The sequence below is a fragment of the Cnephaeus nilssonii genome (genome assembly GCF_951640355.1).
Source record: "Cnephaeus nilssonii genome assembly, chromosome: 14".
In the NCBI taxonomy this organism is placed as follows: domain Eukaryota; kingdom Metazoa; phylum Chordata; class Mammalia; order Chiroptera; family Vespertilionidae; genus Cnephaeus; species Cnephaeus nilssonii.
In genome coordinates this window covers 1,934,731-1,955,935 of record NC_137085.1, presented here as the reverse complement: position 1 = coordinate 1,955,935, position 21,205 = coordinate 1,934,731, and the positions used below count along the sequence as shown (strand labels likewise).

The window sequence follows — 21,205 nt, the reverse complement described above, 5'->3', positions numbered from 1 at the left end:
CTGGGCCGGCTGCGCCAGGGGCTCCGGGTCAGGCGTGACCGAGAGGCCGCCATCGGGATCCTCACCAAGCAGGACTCGGGCTCAGGGGCAGCAGAGACAGAGGGAACGTTCCAACAAGGACCTCAAAACCAACGCCTTCGGGGGGCGGGGGGGGGGGGGAGGAGAGGGCAAGGCATGCGGGTGCGGGCGGAAACAGCAGGGGCTGAGAGGCGGGTCTGGACTCCACCCTGAAGGCAGCGGGAGCCAGCGAGGGCCTCTCTCCCGTGGGGGGCGGGATGCTAAACACCCCCCCGCCCCCCCCCGAGCCGGAGTGGGTGTGTCCAGCGAGAGCACGTTTAACGCCAGGGCAGCGGGGCCCGCAGGTCTCTCTGGGCACAACAGCAGCCCTGGGGCCTCGCGGCCATGTGCCCACGCTAGGGCTCGGTGTCCCGAGACCACTCAGCCGGCTCCCGCGTCTCCGCTCAGGCAGGCCGAGGCCACGAGGTCTGCTGTCTACAGCCACCAGGGTCGCTGCCCCGGACGAGCCGGCTATCCGCCAACTCCTGATGGGCACCCAGCGATGCCAAGCACGTGCCGCAGGGGCCCGGGGTGTCTGGCCATGGCAAACAGGACATGCTCCAAACCAGCCGGGCGGGCAGTGGCGGCCGGGCCGGGAGCCGTCCCCAAGTGCAGGCAGTGAAGGCCGGGGGGCGGGGGCCACGGAGGAGCGTGTTACCTTTGGGGAGCCATTAACCCTCTGAGCGCCTGCTCCTCATCTGTAAGAGGGGGACACTGCCTGCCCCAGAGGGCTGCTGCGAGGGTCAAACCGGAGAAGATGACACACGTCAGTGCCCGCGCGGCTGCGGGAGCGAGTGGGGACGGCAGGCCGCCAGCCCCCACCTGGTGGAGCCCCTGCGCCGAGCCCAGAGCGGCCAGGGCAGGCCCACGTGAAAGGTTCCCAGGCGAGGGGGGAGGCGAGGGGGGAGACGAGGGGGGGTATGAACGAGGGGGGGGATGAACGAGGGGGGGTGAACGAGGGGGGGAGACGAGCGAGCGGGGAGGCGAAGGTGCAGGTGCTCACGCTGAGGGGCACACGGTGCAGGGGAGGCGATCGACCGGGCCCACGCCTCAGGACCCAGCGGGCCACTGCCCGCCCTCCCCTCGCCGGTGGCTGAAAATCCAAGTGTGCGCAGGGCAGGGAGATGGGCCGGGACCCTCCCACCCGGGACCCTCCCACCCTCCTCTCGCACACCTTCCCCACCTGGACCCGTGCACTGCCAAGACCCGGGTTTCAGGGCGGAGAAGCTGGGGTTCGAGTGCAGCCTGCCCTCGCCAGCCATGTGACCTGCAGCCCCCGAGCCTCGGCCGTCTCGTCGGCATCACAGGCCCGGCGAGAACCATCCAGAAGTCACGTGCACCAGGCGCCCAACACGCACACGGCCGGTGGCTAGGGACGGCGGCAGAGTCCCCGCCTGCCCGGCCCCCCACGCCCCCCCCCCCACCAAATCCGGGAACCCTGACGAGCCCTGGACGCTCACCTTGATGACGGGAGGCGTGGGAGGGACCACGGGGATGATGGGTGTCGCCGGAGGCGGGGGGGCGGCAGCCGGGGGGACAGGGACCGACGTGACGTTTGGGGTGATGGTTGGCACAGGGGTGGCAGCAATGACGGGCGTCTGGGAGACAGTGGGGGGGACGCTCTGAAAGGGGGTCGCCGGGGAGACAGAGGACACGGCCGCCACCTGCTGCGTACCTGGGGACAGGACAGGAGGTTGGACAGGCCCGGCTCCCGGGCAGACGGGGCAAAGGCAGTCCTTCCAGAAGCTTCCTGGACCATCCCCACGGCCGGCCCGACGTGGGAGGAGCCCTGCCTCCCCAGACACTGGCCCTGCATCTCGGCCGCCCCTGTGGGTGCTCCCCCAAGTACAAGGCCTCCCCCTCCGGCCGGGACGAGCCACACAGCCGGGTGGGTCAGAGCCAGGCCTGCGCCTGAGAAGTGGGGTAAGCCAGACTCCGCCAGGAGCCATCGGAGTGACCTGCCTGGAGCCGCTGAGCCACCCGCAGTCCCCCCTACTGGCGACCCGCCCGGCCTCTCCCGAGGGCTCGGCCGCCCCCGCAGTCTGTCCGTCGGGATGCACCTCCCTGCCGGGTTCCGGGACCAGGTGAGTCCCTGGGGCTCCCCAACGGGTGACACAGCCCCTCCCACCCCAGAGAATACAAGTGCTAAAAGGGGGAACGTCCTCGGAGGGACAGTTGGGACTCGGCAGAGGGGGCCTCGAAGCCAGGGCCGGGAGGAGCTCGGGGACGAGGCCCATGGCCACTCCTCCCAGCGTGCCCGAGGGCAGACGGACTCCACCAAGGCCGTGTCCCGGACGGGCTGCGCCACGGCGGAGACCCGCCCTGGGACAGGAGCACCCGCCGTTACCTGCACTCTGGGCTCCCGCAGCCGGTTTCCGGCCTTTGCCCTTCGGAGCGGGGGGCAATAATTCAACTTCCTCCTGGGGCATCTGGGCCACTTTCTGCAGAAAAATTTTCTCTAAGGCTTGGGCCATTAGCACTATGTCATCTGTGGGCTGAAGACACGGGAGAGCCGAGGTTACATGCCGGGGAAGGAGCCGCGCGCCGGCCGGACACGCTGGCTGACTCAGAAACACCCACTTCAGAGACTTAACACAGCGGTCGCCAACCGGGGGCCCACGGGCCACTGGCGGTCCGTGAGGTCCGAAAGGTTGGCGACCGCTGTGTTCAGAGGTGCTGGCCGGGCGGCTCAGTGGGTTAGAGCTTCGCTCCCAGGCGCCACGGTTGCGAGTTCCACCCCAGGTCACGGCACATACAAGAACCAACCAGTAAGAGCGTTCTAAATAAATGGAACAATAAACCCACGTCTCTCCCTTCCTCTCTCTGAAACCAGTGAGTAAAACTTGGAAAGACATTTTGGTGGGGCAGGAGAGAGGTAAAAAGAGTACATGTTAATGTAGAAACTGTTTTTAAAAATTCAGAAAACCACCCAGCCGGTGTGGCTCAGTGGTTGAGCACCGACCTATGAACCAGGAGGTCGCAGTTCAATCCCCAGTAAGGGGCGTGCAGGAGGCAGCCGACCAATGATTCTCTCTCATCGTTGATTTTTTTTTACCTCTCTCCCCCTCTCCCTTCCGCTCTGAAATCAATAAAAACGTATTTTAAAATAAATAAAGAGCCAAAACCGGTTTGGCTCAGTGGATAGAGCGTCGGCCTGCGGACTCAGGGGTCCCAGGTTCGATTCCGGTCAAGGGCATGTACCTTGGTTGCGGGCACATCCCCAGTGGGGGGTGTGCAGGAGGCAGCTGATCGATGTTTCTCTCTCATCGATGTTTCTAACTCTCTATCCCTCTCTCTTCCTCTCTGTAAAAAATCAATAAAATATATATTAAAGTAAATAAATAAATAAAGAGCTCGGTCTGCGTCCCCTCCTTCTGGAAGGCCTCACACCCTCCCGCGGGGACGTGGCCCACAGTGCGTGGGGGTCACGTGTGGGGCCCGGGGCCCGAGTGTGCAGAGCGCCCAGGCCGGTCCAGGTGCCCCCGGCTGGTGGGCGGCTCGCGGGGCGTTCGGGGCCACGCCCCACGGCTCCTCACCTTGTTATAAATGTAACAGTTTGTAAACATGGTGTTGAAGTCCTGCATGCATTCGCTGGCACTCCAATAATAATTGTTCTCTAGTCTCTTCTTGATAGTCCCCATGTCCATCGGGTTTTTTATTATCTTGTGATAATCCTAGGGAAGAGATTTCAGAGGGTCACTGACGACTCAACATCGTTCTCCCGCAATTCCAAGTCTTCGCCACGGGGACAGGGCTGGCCAGCGCCTGGGCCCCGAGGGCAGGTGGGCGTGCGTTCCGGGGCGGCGCTCGTCTGGCTGGGGACCCCTCGCCGACCAGGGTTCTACGTGGAGGGAGGGTCTCAGAGAGGCACGGGGCTGCGGCGCCGGAGCCGTCTCGCTGGGGATGGGGGCCTAGCCCCCGCCCGCATTCCAAACCTCGCTCAAGGGCCGCGGGTGGGCAGGGCTGGGCCGGGCCCGGAACCCAGCTACCAAGTGCTGATCCAGGGCGCCCCCCGAAACACAGGGTCCTCTATTTGGGTACAAGGAGGAAAGCCATCGGACACCGGGTCAGTATTCGGCGCCAACGGGGTCAGCACCTGGGCCCCTCTGAGCAACTGACCTCGGCGGATCAGCGGAGAGCACAGGGGAGGTGGGGGGGACGGAGTGCACACAGGGGGGCCCTCGCTCCTGGACCCTCCTGTCACCACGAGGCACGGGTTCTCCCTGCACCGGGGGCAGCGCCCTCCCTTTCCCTGTACCCCAAGCAGCCCCTTTACTCCTTGGCCACTACGGGCTCTGAGCTGTCCCCCCGCTGGAGGCACGGGCCATGCCCGGCTCACCAGCACCACCACCAGCACCAGCCACGTCTCGGGCACCACCTGTGCCAAGGCCGGGAGAGCGGCAGGTCCACGAGCCGGGGCCACGCGGGGCGGGCGGCGGGCGGACTCACGGGCAGGTTCAGCTTGATGGCGTCCACGGGCTGGTAGAAGGGCCAGGCGAACTGGTGCTTCCACAGCGTCTTGACCACCACGTTCTGCATGTACTGCAGCTGGTTGGTCTTGCGGCCGGGCTTGGCAGGGTTGGCCACCTCGGGCGGGGGCGGGTTCACGGGGCCCGGGGCCACCGGCATCCCCGCGGGGGCGGCCGTCGCCGTGGTGGACATCGTCCGGCGGCGTGCTCACTGGCCGTCGTCGCAGCAGCGGCTCAGGGCGGCCCTCGCTTCCTCCCCGCGGAGGCGCGACACGCCATCTCCAGGCCCCACCAGGCAGCACCTGGGGGAGGAGGGACAGCAGAGGGAGGCGGTCACCGAGGCCCCGCCGCCACGCCCGGCCACCACCAGCTCGCTCCCCGCACGCCGCACCCATGGCAAAGCCGCCTGCCCTGGTCAAGCCAACCTCACCTGCCACAGAACCACGCGCCCGGTCTCGAGCAGGACACAGAGGGACACGGGTGGCAAAAGGCCACCTGAGCACGCGCCACCCGGGCAGGGGGAGCGCAGGGGAGGGGAGGCGGCTGCCGTCCAGGTGGGGGCCAAGCACCCGGCTCAGCTCACTGCCCACCCGGGCTGACTCCACACCGCAGCGGGCCGGGCAACCCTTCGGGCCCTAAAGGATCGGGGTGGGGGGGGGGGGTGATCCACAGGCAGAGAGCTGCGACCCCGCAGAGCCGAGCCTGGCAGGCAGACCCTCGAGCGAGGCCACCCACCGAGCGAGCGAGGTTCCACCGTAACCGCGAGAACGGCTGTGGGTTTGTGATGGCGGCCAGGCTGTGACACTCGGTGGAACCCGGAGCTGGCTGGCACCCTGGCGGTAGCCTGCCACGGCCACGTGGCGTGTCTGTGCCAGGACTGCTGGCACGCCCGTGGAGGCTGCCCCCACGCTGACTGTGAAACACCGGCTGGCACCCTCCCTCTGCCCCTGCCACCCCGAGGGGAAGGGGCTCAGAACCCACGAGGCCCTCCTCACCCAGCACGCCACCTGCCTGCCCCCCGGGGAGCCGGCTCCGCTCCTCCACGCCCTCCCGGAGCGAGTGGCGCCTCGCGCTCCTCGGCCTCACAGCCCGGGGTCTGCAGGGTGGCTCAGTGGGCAGGTCAGCCGTGTCGGCTGGTGCCAACGGTGAGGAGGCTGCGCCTTCACCACCAGACAGCAAGCCCGAGCCTGGCACGCACCCGGGTCATCGACACCTCGCTGCCCCGCCAGAGCGCCACCACTCCCGGTCTAAGCGCCCCGCCTCCTGCTGGGATCCCACGAACCCCCAGGGTCGGCCCTCCTCACTCACATGACAGCACCGCCCCATGCCGGCCTGCAGGGCGCACTGTGCCCCGCGGCTCCTCCCCCCGTCCTGGCTGCAGGGATCAATGGCCACACTCTCACCACGCCCGGCCTCCTTCGGGCCCTCGGCTCCAGCGCCGCCACCGCCTGCCCGGGCCTCCCCGAGCCTCCCCGAGCCCCAAGCCTCCGGGCCGAACCCAGCTCTGGGTTCCCAGTGCCGTCAGCCCAGGTGTCAGCTGGGTGCCTAGTCCCGCCACACGGCCCTGGGAGCCGGGGAACGGGCGGGGACAGCCAGGGGCCCAAAGTGACCTTGGGACACGGGCCCGCAGGAGGGTCCAAGGCTGCTGGCCCAGGTGCAGACCGGCCTCCTCCAAGCTCGAGGACAGGCGGCACGTTAACTTTGCAAAGAGAGAAAAGTGTGAAGGCCCGGCTGGCGGGGCTCGGCGGCTGAGCGTCAACCTATGAACCAGGAGGTCAGGGTTCGATTCCCAGTCGGGGCACGTGCCAGGTTGTGGGCTCGACCCCCAGTGTGGGGCGTGCAGGAGGCAGCCGATCCATTTTTCTCTCTCATCATGGGTGTTTCTCTCTCTCTCCCCCTTCCTCTCTGAAGTCAATAAAGATACTTAAAAAAAAAAAAAGTGCGAAGGAATTTCTGATTTGAAAAAAGTACTCAAAACACAAACCAACCACGGTCTGGCCAGGGCGGGGCTCCATGGCGCCCCGGTCAGTAGGCCAGTGTCTCGGAGTGGGGTGTCCTCTCCAAGGGCAGGGGCGCTGCCTGGGCGTGGGGACAGGCCCAGCAGCCCCGAGCGCCCCTAAAGGGGAACCTACCGAGGGCATGCTCCCCCCGAGGGAGCGCTCGGCACAACGCCGCGTCTGGGCTCTGCCTCGGCGCCGTACCACGGGGCCTGCCCGGCAAATCCCCACAGAGCCCACTGTGGGCGCCGAGCAAGGGCGCGCAGCCCCCACGCTGAGCACCTGTCCCCTCGGCCGCCCTCGCCGGGGTGGGGGCTCAGGGCCACATTCCAGGGCCAGGGAGGTGAGTGCGGCTTCCAGAAAGAAACGAGATCAGTAGCCACCGCCCCCCCAGGGTTCACCCTGAACTGAAAGTCAGTGATGGACAGAGACACAGCCATGTGGAGGCCTAAAACCCCCAAGGCGCCCTGGCCGGGGTGGCTCAGGGGTTATTAGAGCGTTGGCCCTCACACGCAAGGCTCTCGGGTTCGATTCCCAGTCAAGGGCACATACCTAGGTTGCAGGTTCAATCCCCGGTGGGTGGGCGTGGTGCGGAAGGCAGCCAATTGATGTTTCCCTCTCATCTATGTTTCTCTCCTTCTCCCTCTACCTGCCCCCCCCCCCAAAAAAATCAATTTTTAAAAAATTCTAGAAAATTCGACAGCAGCCGCACTGGCCCTCCTGTCATGATGCCAAGCCTGGGTGGGGGGTGGGGGGGTGAGGCCTGGAGGGTGGGCAGGGGCTGGCCCAGCCCAGAGCCAGGCGCCCTTCCTTGGGCTGGGGTTGGGGGAGGGACAGAGGCGGCTTCAGACCTCCACAGGAGCCTGGTCCTCAGGGGGCTCTCAGCGGGGGCACCGGAGGGCCTGCGGGGAGGGAGTCCTGGGGACAGTGCCCGTGAGGGGGGGCGGAGGTAGGAGGGAAGCCAGGGAGTGAGCACCCGCCTCAGGAGAGGGTCCGGGGAGGGGTCGAGGGGCGGGCTGTGCTCGCTGGGCCTCCCCGCCGCCCAGCTCACACGCACCAACCCCACCTCCTGGGGGCGGGGCTCACTCTGCACCCGAGGGGGGCTCCTCCCTGCACCACCCAGCCCTGTCTCCTTGTGCCCCTCCTGGCCTGGCTGGTGGGGGTCACGTGAGCTCCATCTTCCAGGTGGAGGCTCAGAGGTGAAGGGGCACAAGGTCACCGGAGAGAAAGAGGCAGAGCCAGGCCCGGGACGCCGCCATCCACCCCTCACCGACCCCACCAACGCCTCCCGGAAGCCTGACCATCTGCTGGGACCGGAGCTGAGGCCGGGAGGGCCCCGCCGAGTGTGGCCCCGGCTCCCAGCCCCCAGGCGGCCAGGCCGGCCTCCCAGGCACTCCGACCAGCGGCCACGGCCACCCTGGAGCCTCAGCCTCGGAAACAGGATCCGTGGGGCAGGGCGGCGCCAGTGACAGACGGAGCCAACTGCCTCCTGTGGGGCCCGGGGGTGGCCTGGGAGGGCAGCGGGGCAGGTGAGGACCCCCTCCCGCTGGGCCCTGCTGGGCGCCACCTCCCGCCCAGGGAGCACGCCATGCCCAGCAGGAAACAGTGCCTGCACGCGGTCCCCGAGGCGTCTCTGCCCACAGCAAGGTGCCCCGACCAGGGCCCCCCACGCCCCACAGGGTTAGATCACACCTGCCCAGCGGCCCCACGTGCACCCCTGCAGACCCCTCCCCAAGGCCAGGCCCCCGCTGCCCCCGCAGGGCTCAAGGGGAACGTCGGCAGGTGAGGGGGGACGGCGTGGCCAGCGCCCACTCTGCCCAGAGGGAAGAGAGGACCATCCTCTGGCCCAGGCCCCCGCAGAGCACCCAGAGGTCAGGCGTCCCGGCCCTGTGGGCACCAAGGCTCAGCGCGCCTAAGGCTCCACCGGGCCCGGCACTTTCTGGAACAAAGGTGCGGCCAGGTGCGCCTAGTGCCCGTGCTGCCCGCGGCGCCGGTCCTGTCAGTCACAGGAAGGGAGCCGGGAGCCAACCACGTCTCCAGCGTGTGCTGCGTGGAACCACCAGCAGCCGGGCTCCAGCACCTGACCTGCCCAACCGGGGCCCAAAGGCCGCTGCTGCCCGCAAGGAGGCCTCTCACCCCTCACTCTCACCCTCACCCCTACCCACACTCACACCCTCACCCACACCCCTACCCACACCCTCACCCTCACTCCCACCCCCACCCTCACCCACACCCACACCCTCATCCTCACCCTCACCCTCACCCCCACCCACACCCTCACCCTCACCCCCACCCACACCCTCACCCTCACCCCTACCCACACTCACACCCTCACCCACACCCCTACCCACACCCTCACCCACACCCTCACCCTCACCCCCACCCTCACCCCCACCCACACCCTCACCCTCACCCTCACCCACACCCCCACCCCCACCCACACCCTCACCCACACCCAGCCAAGCCTAGACGTCCCCACACAGCCCGCCTCCTCTCCAAACCCGTCCCCCAGGATCGCAGAGGGAGAGGGGCGGACACCTCCTGAGCTTCCAGCCCTCATCGCAAAGACCTGGGGCCCACGGCATCGGGCCACTGGCCACCTGCTCAGGTGCCATGCACACTTGCGCCCAGGCTCAGCCCTCGCCCGTGACTGCCACCCAGACACCTTCCCGCTCGCCGCCCGTGCAGGCGTCAGCAACCCCGAGCTGGAGAGCCCCGGGCGCTTCAAACTGCCAGATGCCAGAGCAAAGGGCTGTCCCACGGGTTTCAGTCCTCGGCCAGGCATCCTCCTCGGCCGGGCAGCGGCCCCGCCCCACGGACGCCTCTGACCGCTCATCCCACTGGAGATGGGAAACGTGGCGAGAGCAGCGTCCCGGGGCCCAGGGCCCCTGCCCACCCCTCACTCCAGCTGCCTCGCGGGATCAGCAGCGTGACGGGCAGAGTGGGACCTACGGTGGCGCAGCCCTCGGCAAAGCAGGGTCTCTGGTAGGCACTCAGCCCCCCCCACACACACACAGGTGTCCACACCTGTCCACACAGGTGCACGTCCCTCCTGCCCGCAGGGAGGCCGTCCGAGCCTGGAGCCCTGGGGAGGACAGCACGGCCCGCCCCACGCTCCACCCCCCCGACAATCCCACCCAAGGGCTCCCAGAGGCCAGCACCCCCCTCCCACCACCGAAACCGCAGCCGCCAGGGCTGGGATGCTCACCACAGCCCACGTGCCCGAGTGCGAGCCACGCGCCGCTGCAGGCTCTGCTCCCTGTCGCCCCTTCTGCCCTCGGCCGCCTGCAGGGGGCGGGAGGGGGTCCCACATCCCGGACAGCAGTGACACAGTCATGTGAGTCTCCCCACCAAGAACTACACGTGGCCGGGGGCACAGCCTTGAGGCAGCTGAGATGGCCGGGCACAGAGGGTGCCTGCCTTATCTGGAGTCCGCAGCCCGCAGAGCCCGGCTCGCCACCCCCGCTCCCGGCACTGGGCTGGCACCAGGAGTGCCCGCCAACGTCCTCAGGACAAGACACTCCCGACCCCGGCTCCACACGACGAGCCGGGACCTGTGACGCGGGCGCCCCCGCTCTGGCCCCCGCCATCACCTCCCAAACATCGCTCTGGAAATGCGGCCGCGGCGGCCGCCCAGCCCAGCTTCCCGTGATGTGGGGGAAAGCGGACGGGGGGACACGGCCCAGGAGCTGGACAAGTCCTTCCCCAAACACCTCGCTGACCCAGCCTGACGACTGTCCCAACACTTCGGGGGGCCGTGGCAGGGAGGGAGGGGGGCTCCCCCCAAAACATCTCCTGGCTGGCTCTAACCCGAGGCTAGAAAGACCCTAAGAAGGAGGTAGATTGGGCCCTGGCTCGTGTTGCTCAGTGGTTGGAGGGTCTAATTCCCGGTCAGGGACATGTACCGAGGCTGCAGGTTCGAACCTGGGTCAGGGCGGGTCCAGGAGGCAACCATCCGATGTGTCTCCCACATTGATGTCTGTCCGTCTTCCTCTCCCCCTCCTCCCTCTCCCCCAAAACCAATAAAACTATCCTTGGGTGAGGATTAACAAAAAAGGGGGACTGGGGGTAGATTGGGACCTGGTTCTCTCGTAGAACAGCTAAAAGCTGGCAGAAGAGACACACGGCCAGGGCACTGAGCCGAGAGCCGAGGCCCGTCTGGGCGTCCCTGCTCTAACCCACCCGCCTGCAAAGGGTCCTGACCCGGGACTCGCCCGGTGCAAGCCCGAGCTTCCCTGCGGGCAGGAGGGCAGGAGCGCAGGCACCCGGGCGGGGGCAGGCACCCGAGGGCGTCGCGACCACAGGGACACTGAGGAAGCTCCAGGCGCCAGTGCCCGCCTGGGCCGCCACCAGCACCCCTGACCCAAACACCTGTTGATCTCCTGAAATAGGGGGCAGATGGGATGGAGGGCACCCAGGCAGACCGGAGTCGCCAGCCCCACCCCCAAGTTCCCAGAAGGCACAGGTGCGGCACGCAGGCCCTGCTCTCCGCCACGCTTCGCCAACTTTCCTTCCCGGAAGGATGCTGCGAGGACATCGCCTGCAGACGTCGGCGTGCGGGCCTGCCCGCGGGGGGCACAGCCCTCGGTAAAGCGGACTCCCGACAGGCCGCCCCCCACCCACCACCGAACCAAGCGCTAGAACGGCCCCCAAACCGGGACGCCTGCAGAGCAGCCTCGGGCAAGCTCCCAGCCACAGCCGTGCTGGGGGTGAGGGGGCACATTATGAAATTCCGGGCAGAAAGCTTTTGGCCCAAAGGAAGGGTCACAGGACACCAAGGCCCACCAGCAGTGGACAGAAAGCCAGCCAGGCCGGGCGCTGGGGACCTGTTAGTCAACTCCATTCTGGATTCCCGCCCTCCCTCTCCGTTCCCCGAGGGCTCTCCCCCAAGAACCAGGAAGTGGCCATGCAGCTCGCCACAGTCGGCTGGCAACTGGCCAACCTGAAGGAAGAGGGCGCAGGAAGGAGGTGAGCGGGTGGTTCCCCCCCCCCCACACACACACACACACTTTCACTTTCTGCCCGGCTGCAGGGCTGGCTGCGTGGAAGGCGGGAGCTGTGTTTACAAACCCCTTTATGCAAAGCTCCCTTCCCGGCGCACGTGAGCTGCGGCAGAAGAAAGGCAAGGACTCCAGGTCCCCAACACCAGGTCACCACCCCAGGAGCCCCTCCTCCCTGGACCCCGTGGGGGGCTGCATCGAAGCCCCGAGGAGCTGCTGGGAGGCGTTTCCAGACGCCCAGGGCCCAGGCATGGGGCCCCCAAGTTACCAGAAAGGTCCGAGAGAAATGCCCCCCCCCTCACGTCCAGGCATAGTACGTGCCCAATCTTTCCCGATCTGTAACTACCGCACACATCAAGGCCTCAAGACAGAAAAGGGCAAACTCAGACCTTTATTTGCAAATGAAAGGCCCGCATTCAGAGCTGCGGGGGAGAGCAGGGAAGGAGTCCCTAACTCCCCAGGGCTCACACCCACCCCCAGGGCTCAGGCCTTTTCTGGATTCTCCTTAAAAGCCAGAAGAATGCCACACCTCACGGAGGCTGCAGGCTCTCCTCGGGCCCAGGAGCAGAGCCACTTTACAGGGCAGAGTAAGGGATAAAGAGCCTTCCGCCGTGGGGAGGGGAAGAGGCAGCGGGGGAGGGGCAGGGCCTGGAGAGGAGGGGCCTGTCCGGCCGGGAGTTAGCCCACTGACACCCCCCCCCCAACTCTGCAGTCAATAGCCCGGCTAACACCGAGACGGAGCGGGGACCCGTTAATGAAATTCTGAGCAGAAAGCTTTTGGCCAAAAATAAGGGTCGCAGGACACTCGGGGATTGGGCCCAACGGAGAGAACTCCCAAGATAGACCAGGGGACCACCCAGGGGGGCCCCGTGCAGTGCCCCCACTTTTTATCTTTGCAAAACTACCCCTGGCTCCGAGGGAAAGGTTTCCCACGGCTTCCACCCGGCCCTGCCCCCACAGGAGCAACCTGTGGAGGGAGGATCGCCTTCCCCGAGCCCCCAGCTTTATTCACGAAGAACCCACCCCAGAACATGTGGACATCGGAGGTCCGGGGTGAGCCCTGCTCCCCGATGGGCTTGGAACATGCCCACCCCGAGTAGGGAACAGCAGCAGCACCCGCTCCTCCCGCTCCAACTCGCCCTCGCGCGGATTAGGCGCTTTTCAGGCTGTTTTCCAAACGAGAGCTGCGTCTCCTCCTGGCCGGGCTGCAGCGGCCCTGCAGAGGGGCTCAAACTCGGCGCCGGGCGCCTGACTCTGGGAGGGCGCTGCCCTCCAGCCACGCCACCCGCTGGCCCCTAACTCTGGGCGGCCGCGCAGAGCCGGGCTCGGGCCTGGCCAAGCCCCTCGCCCTGGCCGCGTCGACGGCGGGGAACCGTGGCGGGCGGGGCGCGCCAAGAAAGTGGCGCCGGAGCGCACGGCGCGGCCCGGGACGCGCCGCGCACCTTCCCCGCCGCGTCCTCCCCTCCAAAAGATGGCGGGCCGAGGAAAGGGGGAAAAATCCCTTCCGTGAGGCTGGACGCACGGGAGGCCGGCTGGCGCGGGCCGTGCCAACTCCAGGCTACGCGCCCCGGCCGCGGCGACGCCCCCGAGCCCGGGACGCGGCGACGCCCCCCGAGCCCGGGACGCGGCCAGCCGGGAGGGAGCCGGCGGAGGGCGAGGAGAGGGGGCCCGGGCGGCCGCCGCGCTTTGTTGCATCGTGGCCGCGCACAAAGGCGGCGGCGGCGGAGGCTGGGGCGCCCGGCTCCCCGGACGCGCCGGCGGCCTGCGCCGGGGACTCGGGGCCGCGCTGCCCGGCCCGCCCGGCCCGCTGCCGCCCGCCGCCCCGCGCGCGCAAGGAAGCAAGAGAAAGGCGTACTTGGCCTCGGCGGCTCCGGCGGCCGTCCCCTCCCGGCCCGCGCGGCCGGCTCCTCTTTGGCTCGCCGGCCCCGGCAGCATAATAGACGCGCCAGAGCCGAGCTGGGCTCATGCGCTGCGCCGCGGAGCCTGGCGGGAGTCGTAGTCCGCGGCCGGGACCGCGCCCGGGCTGCCCAGGGGAGGCGGCGGCGCGCGGACTACATGTCCCGGCCCCCCCGGCGCCGCGCCCCACCCCGCGCGCCCCCGCCCGCCACCCGCCCCGCGGACGCGGCCCGGGGGGCGCGCTGGGGCGGGGCGCCCATCCACCCCTCCGACCCCGGCGACGAGGCGGGGACCCCGGGAGGCCCTCCCTTCGGTGCAGGGGACGTGCTCCTCGGGCGAATTTCCTGGTGCCCCCGGGTGGCGTGGAAAAGGCGGGAGCGCGGCCATCGCCCGCCTACCCGCCGCCAAACGCGCCCGGGGTCTCCGAGCCCGGGGTTTGGGGTCGCCCTGGAACCCGGCCGCGCACAGCCGGCGCGGCGCGCACCTGCAGAGCGCCCTTGTTTGTAAACAAACCGCGCTGCTAATTAGCCTGGCGGGGGCGCGCACGGGAGGCGAGGGCGGGGCGGCGGGCGCGCGCAGGGGCGGCCCCGCGGGGGGAGGAGCTGCGCTCGGCCCCGCCCCGCCCCCATCTACCCACCTCCTCTACCTACCTACCCACCCCACCCGTCTTTCGTACCCAGGACGCCTGGGGGGTGGGGAGCCCAAGTCCCCGAACTGGCGAGGCATTGGAGATGTTCCCGCCTCTGCCGGGAGACCTCGCCCTCAGCCTCAGTTTCCCCACCTGCCCAGCGAGGGCAGGCATGGAATCTGAGGTCCCTAGCCTGAGATTCCAGACTCCAAAGATAAAAACAAGGACCCGGGCCCTTTTCCCGTCATTTGTAAAGATCAGCTCGTGGACACGTTTTCAGATCTTGTTTTAGGTGGCAATTACTCGGCTGTATACGTAAGTACATGTTCCCCAGCTATAAATTAAGGTAGCTGCACGCAGTGTATGTTCGACACCCCCCTCCCCCCATAAAAACGTCAGTAACCACACGTTTTCCTCAGTGCTCGCCGAACCTGCCAACTGCGAGGTGGTGTTTCCGAGCGTGGGCTGGACCCATCCCAGGCCCCGGGTCGCTGGGTGGACCTGAGGTTGCGCCAGCGCTGCCCTGCCCCAAATGCACGCGTCTTTACACTGAGTGCCAGGGCCCGAGTGCGGCCCAGCCGGCCTGCACCCACCCCCCTCTCACAGGCCGCTGCCCCAGGCTTACAGGGCGGACGCTGGGCTCTGGGAGGTGAAGGGACTTGCTTTGGGTCAAACGGAACCGGTATGCGGGGAAGAGTGTGCAGGGGAGGCCCAACCCAAACTGTGCCCAGCCACCCAGCGCCCCTGCGGCTGCAGAGAAGGGCCTGGCTGGGGACGACCTTTCCTCTTTAGGTTTGGGGTGGGGGGAGGCGACAGGTCCAGGAAGGTGAGGGTCTGCGGGCTGGTTCCTTAGAACCACCGTCCCGGTTGCGTCCCTCTCCAAGCCCTGGCCTGGCACCCCCACTTCTGTTTCACCCCCAAGGCCGCGTCCCCATCCTGCCATCTGGGTCTCATTCTCTGGGACGCCTGGGCCTGGCCATCAGGATGGTCCACTTCATCACTTAAAAAGACCCCGCCCCCCGCCCCCCCCCCGCCCCCCTGAGGCCAAAACAAAGAGCCTCTCCCTGGGTCTTGACCTTGCAGAGCCGCCCCTGACCAGCCAGGCTGTGGAGGCTGCTGACCGAATGCCCTGGGTGCTGATGACCCTCCTTGGGCCTCCGCTGACCAGAGGAGTCCCCCTGGGAGCATAGCAGGAACCTGGGCGTCCCCGGGGACCTGGCTCTGGCGGGAGGACCCAGGTCCCACCTCTCCCTTCCCCGCGCCCACCAGTCCGGCTTGCCCACTCAGGTGTGGCCCCCGTGGCTCAGTGCAGTGACCCTCCCTGCGGCTGGAGACGTCTGGGGGGCAGTCTGTCAGAGCGACGTGACAGACACTTACCTTGGGCCCCTGGGCCCAGGGCTCACCCCTCCTTGGTCCCAGTGTAGGGCGCCTCCCGGAGGCCTCTGGAGAAGCAGAGCTGCCTTAGGAAGGGACTTGGGGGACCCTGACTGTCCCCACCAACCACTATTCTCTCCCTTCCCAAGTTCTTGGGAGTTTCAACACCATGAGATTGGGCCACTTAATCTCCCCAACCCAGTTTCCTCATCTGTCAAGGGGGACAAAAATAGGGCCCGATCCTCCGCTGGGGGAGGGGGAGGGAGAAGCTGGTGGGAAAGGTGGGGCCTGTGGTCCCCGTGGTCACGGCTCTGGGCTCTGCCTCGGGCTCTTACCGACAAGGCCTGTTTACTGGCCTCTCCCCTCCCGTGGCAGCTCCGTGAGGGCCGGGCTCTGTATGCGCAGGGCCCACAGCACGTCTGGCTCAAGAAATACTTTCCTGGTTTTCCTGCCACCAACGTTTCTCATTTGCACAGAAGTAATAGTGGAAGTCCTTAAAAGCACCGAGTGGAAGAGTGGGCTGCGCTGCATTGATGTGGCCGCAGAGGCAAGAAGACAGGTGACAGCCGCCCGCCGGAATCTCAACCTACTCATCTGTAAAATGGGGATAATCACTACCTGCCTCATAGGATGGTCGCAGGGGATGAGGTGTGAGTTCTCACGCGTAAGATAGTAAGTGCATCCCTTCCTTCATTCACTCCAGAGGTAGCGAGGGAGGGGGTGGTGGCCCGCACTCCTGCCTCAGGGCACGGCAGGTACCACAGGGGGAAGAGGAGGCACCAGCTGCCATGGGGCTGCCAGGCCGGGGCGCACAGACTTTCACAGATAAAACAGGCAGCCTGCCTGCCGGCGCTCAGAACCCTGGGGCAAAATCCAGCCAGGGTGGGTGATTCCGTGTAGTTTTTCACCTGGATCATTTGTTTTTTTTCCATGGCAAACAGGTAAATATTATGCAGTACAGTTGAGTTTTATTTGAAGAAGTAATCCTTGGGAGACAGCGGCGAGAGGGCTGGCCGGGAAGGGACAGTCGCAGAGAGAAGCAAAGGTTTTTGGACACAATTAAAACTGAACCCACAGCCCTGGCCCGGGTGGCTCAGTGGACAGAGCCTCGGCCTTCGGACTGAAAGGTCCCGGGTTCCATTCTGGTCCAGGGCATGTACCTTGGTTGTGGGCACATCCCCAGTAGGAGGTGTGCAAGAGGCGGCTGATGGGTGTTTCTAACTCTCTTTCCCTCTCCCTTCCTCTCTGTAAAAAATCAATAAAACACACACACAAGAAAACTGAACCTCAGTTGGTTAGAGCTAGAGCGTCCCGGGCATTAGATCAAAGGCGTGGGTTTGATCCCTGGGCAGGTCACGCAGGAGAATCAGCCAATGTCACGTACCTGGTTGCAGGCTCCGCCCTGGGCCCTGGTTGGGCTCCTGCAGGAAGCAACCAATGGATGTGTTTCTCTCACATCGATACTTCTCTCTGTCTTTCCTTCTCTCTGCCACTCTCCCTAAACACCAATGGGAAATACCCTCAGGTGACTATTGAGAAAAGTAAATAAAACTATGTCAATATATAAAATTTAAAAAATAGCCCTGACCGGTTTGGCTCAGCGGATAGAGAATCGGCCTGCGGACTGAAAGGTCCCAGGTTCGATTCCGGTCAAGGGCACGTACCTTGGTTGAGGGCACATCCCCAGGAGGACGTGTGCAGGAGGCAGCTGATCAATGTTTCTCTCTCATTGATGTTTCTAGCTCTCTATCCCTCTCCCTTCCTCTCTGTAAAAAAATCAATAAAATATATTTTTTAAAAAAAGTAAATACAAGTTTTTGAAAATCCAAACACACCGCCGAACCGGTTTGGCTCAGTGGATAGAGGGTCGGCCTGCGGACTGAAAGGTCCCAGGTTCGATTCCGGTCAAGGGCATGTACCTCGGTTGCGGGCACATCCCCAGTAGGGGGTGTGCAGGAGGCAGCTGGTCGGTGTTTCTCTCTCATCGATGTTTCTAACTCTCTATCCCTCTCCCTTCCTCTCTGTAAAAAATCAATAAAAAATATATATATAAAAAAAGAAAAGAAAATCCAAACACACCAAAACCTCACTGGGTGCCGTGAAGGCAGCGCTCAGAGAGAACGGATCGGCGTGAGTGACTATATTAAAAGAGAGGAACTCTCTCCAATCCTAAACTCCCACCCAGCGGAACTAGAAAAGGAAGAAACTAAACTCGAAGCCGCAAATGGAAGGAAATAATAAAGCTTAGAGTGGAGATACATAAAATTAACAAATAGAAAAGCCATAGAGAGACTCAGCTAACCTAAATCAAGGAGACCGACAAGCCTTTAGCTAGATTGTCCTAGGGGAAAGAAAAAAATAAAAAAGAGGGAGAAGACTAATGTTACCGGAACCGGGACAGGAAGGACGGGCAGAGGCCGGCAGGGCAGCTGTAAGCCGGCCAGCGCCACAACCTCGGTGAAAGGGACCCGTCCCAGGCGCCCACCGGCCCCAGACCGGCCGTGGGAAGTGACACAGCATCTCGGTCAGCCGCAGGGAGGCCGAGCCGGGGCCAGGAACTTCCTGCAAGGACAGCCCAGGGCCAGCCGGTCTCGGGGTGAGCCTGAAGGAGCGTCCAAAGAAAAATGAGCGCCAGTCCTTCTCCCTCTCCCCACAGCCGAGGGGGAGCAGGTCCTTACACGCCATGCCTGCGGCCACTGCTCCTCAGAGCACCGCCAGCCGAGGGCATCGCGAGGGAGACGCCCGCGAACCTTGCTGGTTCCCTTCCCGGGGGCCCTGGGCCCCTCTCCCCCCACACAGGGCGGCACAGTGGCATCGCGGGGCGCACCCCCTCCACGCTGGCTCTCCTCCGCCCAGCGCGCCCGAGCGACCCTCCGGGGCCTCGGCCCAGCACCTCACTCGGCAGGCGGCGCAGGACGGCCCAGGACCCTGGGTGCCCGCGGGGTCACGCCCCTCGCGGGATGGGCAGCTCTGCCCCGTCCGGTGGTGCCGGCCCTGTACCTGACGCTGCGGGCGCGTCGCGGGCAGCGTTGTGAGGGAAGGGCTCGGGAGGGATCGGTGGCTGGGGGGTCTGTGTGCTACCCGGGCACTGAGGCCAGGCTCTCATTGGGCTTTAGGAACCACTGTGTCTATTATTATTATTATTATTATTATTATTTTAAAAAATCCTCCCCCGAGGATGTTTTTCCATTGATTTTTAAATATATTTTATTGATTTCTTACAGAGAGGAAGGGAGAGGGATAGAGAGCTAGAAACATCGATGAGAGAGAAACATCGATCAGCTGCCTCCCTGCACACCTCCCACTGGGGATGTGCCCGCAACCAAGGTACATGCCCTTGACCGGAATCGAACCTGGGACCCTTGAGTCCGCAGGCCGACGCTCTATCCACTGAGCCAAACCGGTTTCGGCTCCATTGATTTTTAGAGAGAATGGGAGAGAAAAAGGGGGAAGAGAGAGAGAAGCATCGATGTGGGAGACACATGCCCTCGAACCCTGACCTCCCGGTTCACAGGTCAGGGCTGGGCTGTTTCTATTATTGACACGACCTCCTGCTTTCCTAGTCCCTCCCCCTTCGGTCCCCGACAGCTTGAACAGGAGACCCTGAGATTGACAGGGAATCCTTGTCTGGGATTAGAACAATCCAGAGCCGCCTGCACTTCACCCCTCTGCCCCTCTGCCCCAAGCAGGCCGCGGCGGGCAGCACCTGCTCTGCTGCGGGAGCCCGTGCCGGCGGCGGGCTGGGGCTGGGGCTGGACGTGGCGGGCGGCCGCTCAGCCTCCGGTTCTGCCACCCAAGGTCCGGCTCCCGGGAGGTGGCAGCTGCCCGCCAGCCCAGGCCGCCCGCCAGCCTCGGAGAAGCCTGGACCACGCTCCCTGCAGACACTTGGCCCTTAGCAGCTTCCAGGGGCTTCACAGACCCGGGAGGATGGAGGGAGGGGCAGGCAGGGGAGGGGCGCGGGCTGGGGGGAGCCGGCCTGCAGCTGGCCTCCCGGGCGCCGGGCACACGCCGGGGACTTTGGCCCCTGGTTCGCGGCGTCAGCTGTTCTATTTTAGGCCAGTTGCTCGTCGGTTAGGGAATTCTCCCGCCATGGGGACCCATGGGGACCCAGAGAGGCGAGGGCTGGTGTGGTGGCCTCGGGGCGCCCTTCCTGGCCCCACGGACCCCCCTCCAGTGCCGGGTGAGGGGTGCCCCCAGGCTGGCACGCTGACCTGTTTCCCCGGTACAAGGCTCCCGCCTCCTGAGCCAGGCCGGGCGCTCCTGGGTCTCATCCCACAGAAACCATCCGCAATCCGTAGCCGGGAAGGTCCGGGGAAGACCCACCGCCCAGGTCCGCAGGCCGCAGTGGGAGGGGAGGAGCAGGCCGCGTGGTGGGGGGCGTGGGGGCCCCTGAGCGCCGCGTGCAGGAGGCAGGCTGCAGGGCCGCTGGGGTGACCTGGCTGTGGGAATGTGTGGGAATGTGGACACGGCGTCTGCTCACGGGCGTGGAGGCCCAAAGAGCAGGGTCGAGCCCAGCCCTCTCCGGTCCTCGCTGTGTGGCCTGGGGCCAGTCACCAGGCTCTCTGAGCCGCCAGGTCCGCCTCTGTAGAAATCGGAACCGCTTACCAGGGCGCCTGGCGCTCAGGGAGACGGTGTGTGCAGCCCTGGGCGCGGGAAAGGCTCCGGCCCAGGAAGAGCAGCTGCCGCCTTGCGGCCAGGACAACTGGCAGTGGTCTGACGTGACAGGGAAACAGGTGGCGCACCAGCAGCGGCATTCATAGTCCTTAAAGATGCCCCGGGAACCCCTGTGGCACCTCCCCCTCCCCCCCCCCCCCAAAAAAAAGCCTAAAGGCTTTGAACAAAATCCCCGGCTTTTGGGGCCTCTGATTCCCACCTGCCGGCCCAGGGCTGTGTCTTCCTCACTAGCTTGTCGGGACCTCGCTCTAACCCAGGGATTAAGCCCAGGCCTCTGCAGACAGGAACAGTGGGGCCTGGCTGGGGAGCTGGGAGCCGCATTCCAGGGATTCCTGCTCTGAGACCCGCCCGCTGGCCGCAGCCCAACACCCTGCACAGCCTGGAGGGGCCGCCCTGGGACCCCCCCCCGCCCCCCCCAGGCCTGGGGTTGGGGCGGGGCTAAGGGCAGACAGATTTAGTTGTGGGGCCTTTGAAGCAAATTAGGACAGGGTTAGATCCAACAGGAAGTGGCAGCTAACATCCCAGGATTCCTTCGTTGGGGGGGGTCTTTATTAGGCACCGACTGTGTGCCCCTCCCATCGGGCTCTGGGGCCTGGGCTGGCTGTCCCTGCTCCCATGAACCCACAGGAGTGAGGGGGTGGACACGTGAGGGCCAGCATGCTCACAGGGGATGATGGGAAGGGGACAGAGAAGCCGGGGGTGGGACCTTGAGGAAGGGACAGTTGGGTCTCCGCTTCCCTGGGGCTGAGGGACGGTCGGGGACAGGGCCTTTCAGTTTTCTTCCTTTTTTAAAAATATATTTTCATTGATTTCAGAGAGGGAGAGGGTGAGATAGAAACATCAATGATGAGAATCACTGATTGGCTGCCTCCTGCACGCACCCCACTAGGGATCGAGCCTGCAACCCCGTATGTGCTCAGACCAGGAACCAAAGTGTGACCTCCTGGTTCGTAGGTCAATGTTCAACCCCTGAACCATGCCGGCCGGACTCAGTTTCCAAATGAGACAGTGCTAAGCCAACAGAGCCGTCGGTCACCCTGAGGGGGGCAGCCTACGGGGTCACCTTAGAGAGGGTGGCATGGGGGCGGGGAGGTGACGCAGGGGAAACGG

At 65.5% G+C, this 21,205-nt stretch overlaps 1 protein-coding gene across 3 annotated transcripts in view; it reads right to left on the bottom strand.

Annotated features, from left to right (window-relative positions):
* The window catches only part of BRD3 (bromodomain containing 3), a 22,033-nt gene extending 8,521 nt beyond the window's left edge, over positions 1–13,512 (bottom strand). Inside the window, exons 1-5 of one of the 3 annotated variants that reach the window (XM_079790017.1) lie at positions 13,379–13,512; positions 4,507–4,828; positions 3,594–3,731; positions 2,405–2,552; positions 1,518–1,732 (exon numbers count right to left, since the gene is read on the bottom strand). In XM_079790017.1, coding sequence (XP_079646143.1) covers positions 1,518–1,732; positions 2,405–2,552; positions 3,594–3,731; positions 4,507–4,719 — 714 coding nt within the window. In that variant the 5' untranslated portion in view covers positions 4,720–4,828; positions 13,379–13,512. Of the gene's footprint in view, positions 1–1,517; positions 1,733–2,404; positions 2,553–3,593; positions 3,732–4,506; positions 4,829–4,956; positions 5,329–13,378 lie in introns of those variants that run through there. The other 2 variants (XM_079790019.1, XM_079790018.1) reach the window with 2 other exon arrangements.
* Positions 13,513–21,205: the final 7,693 nt, after the last annotated feature.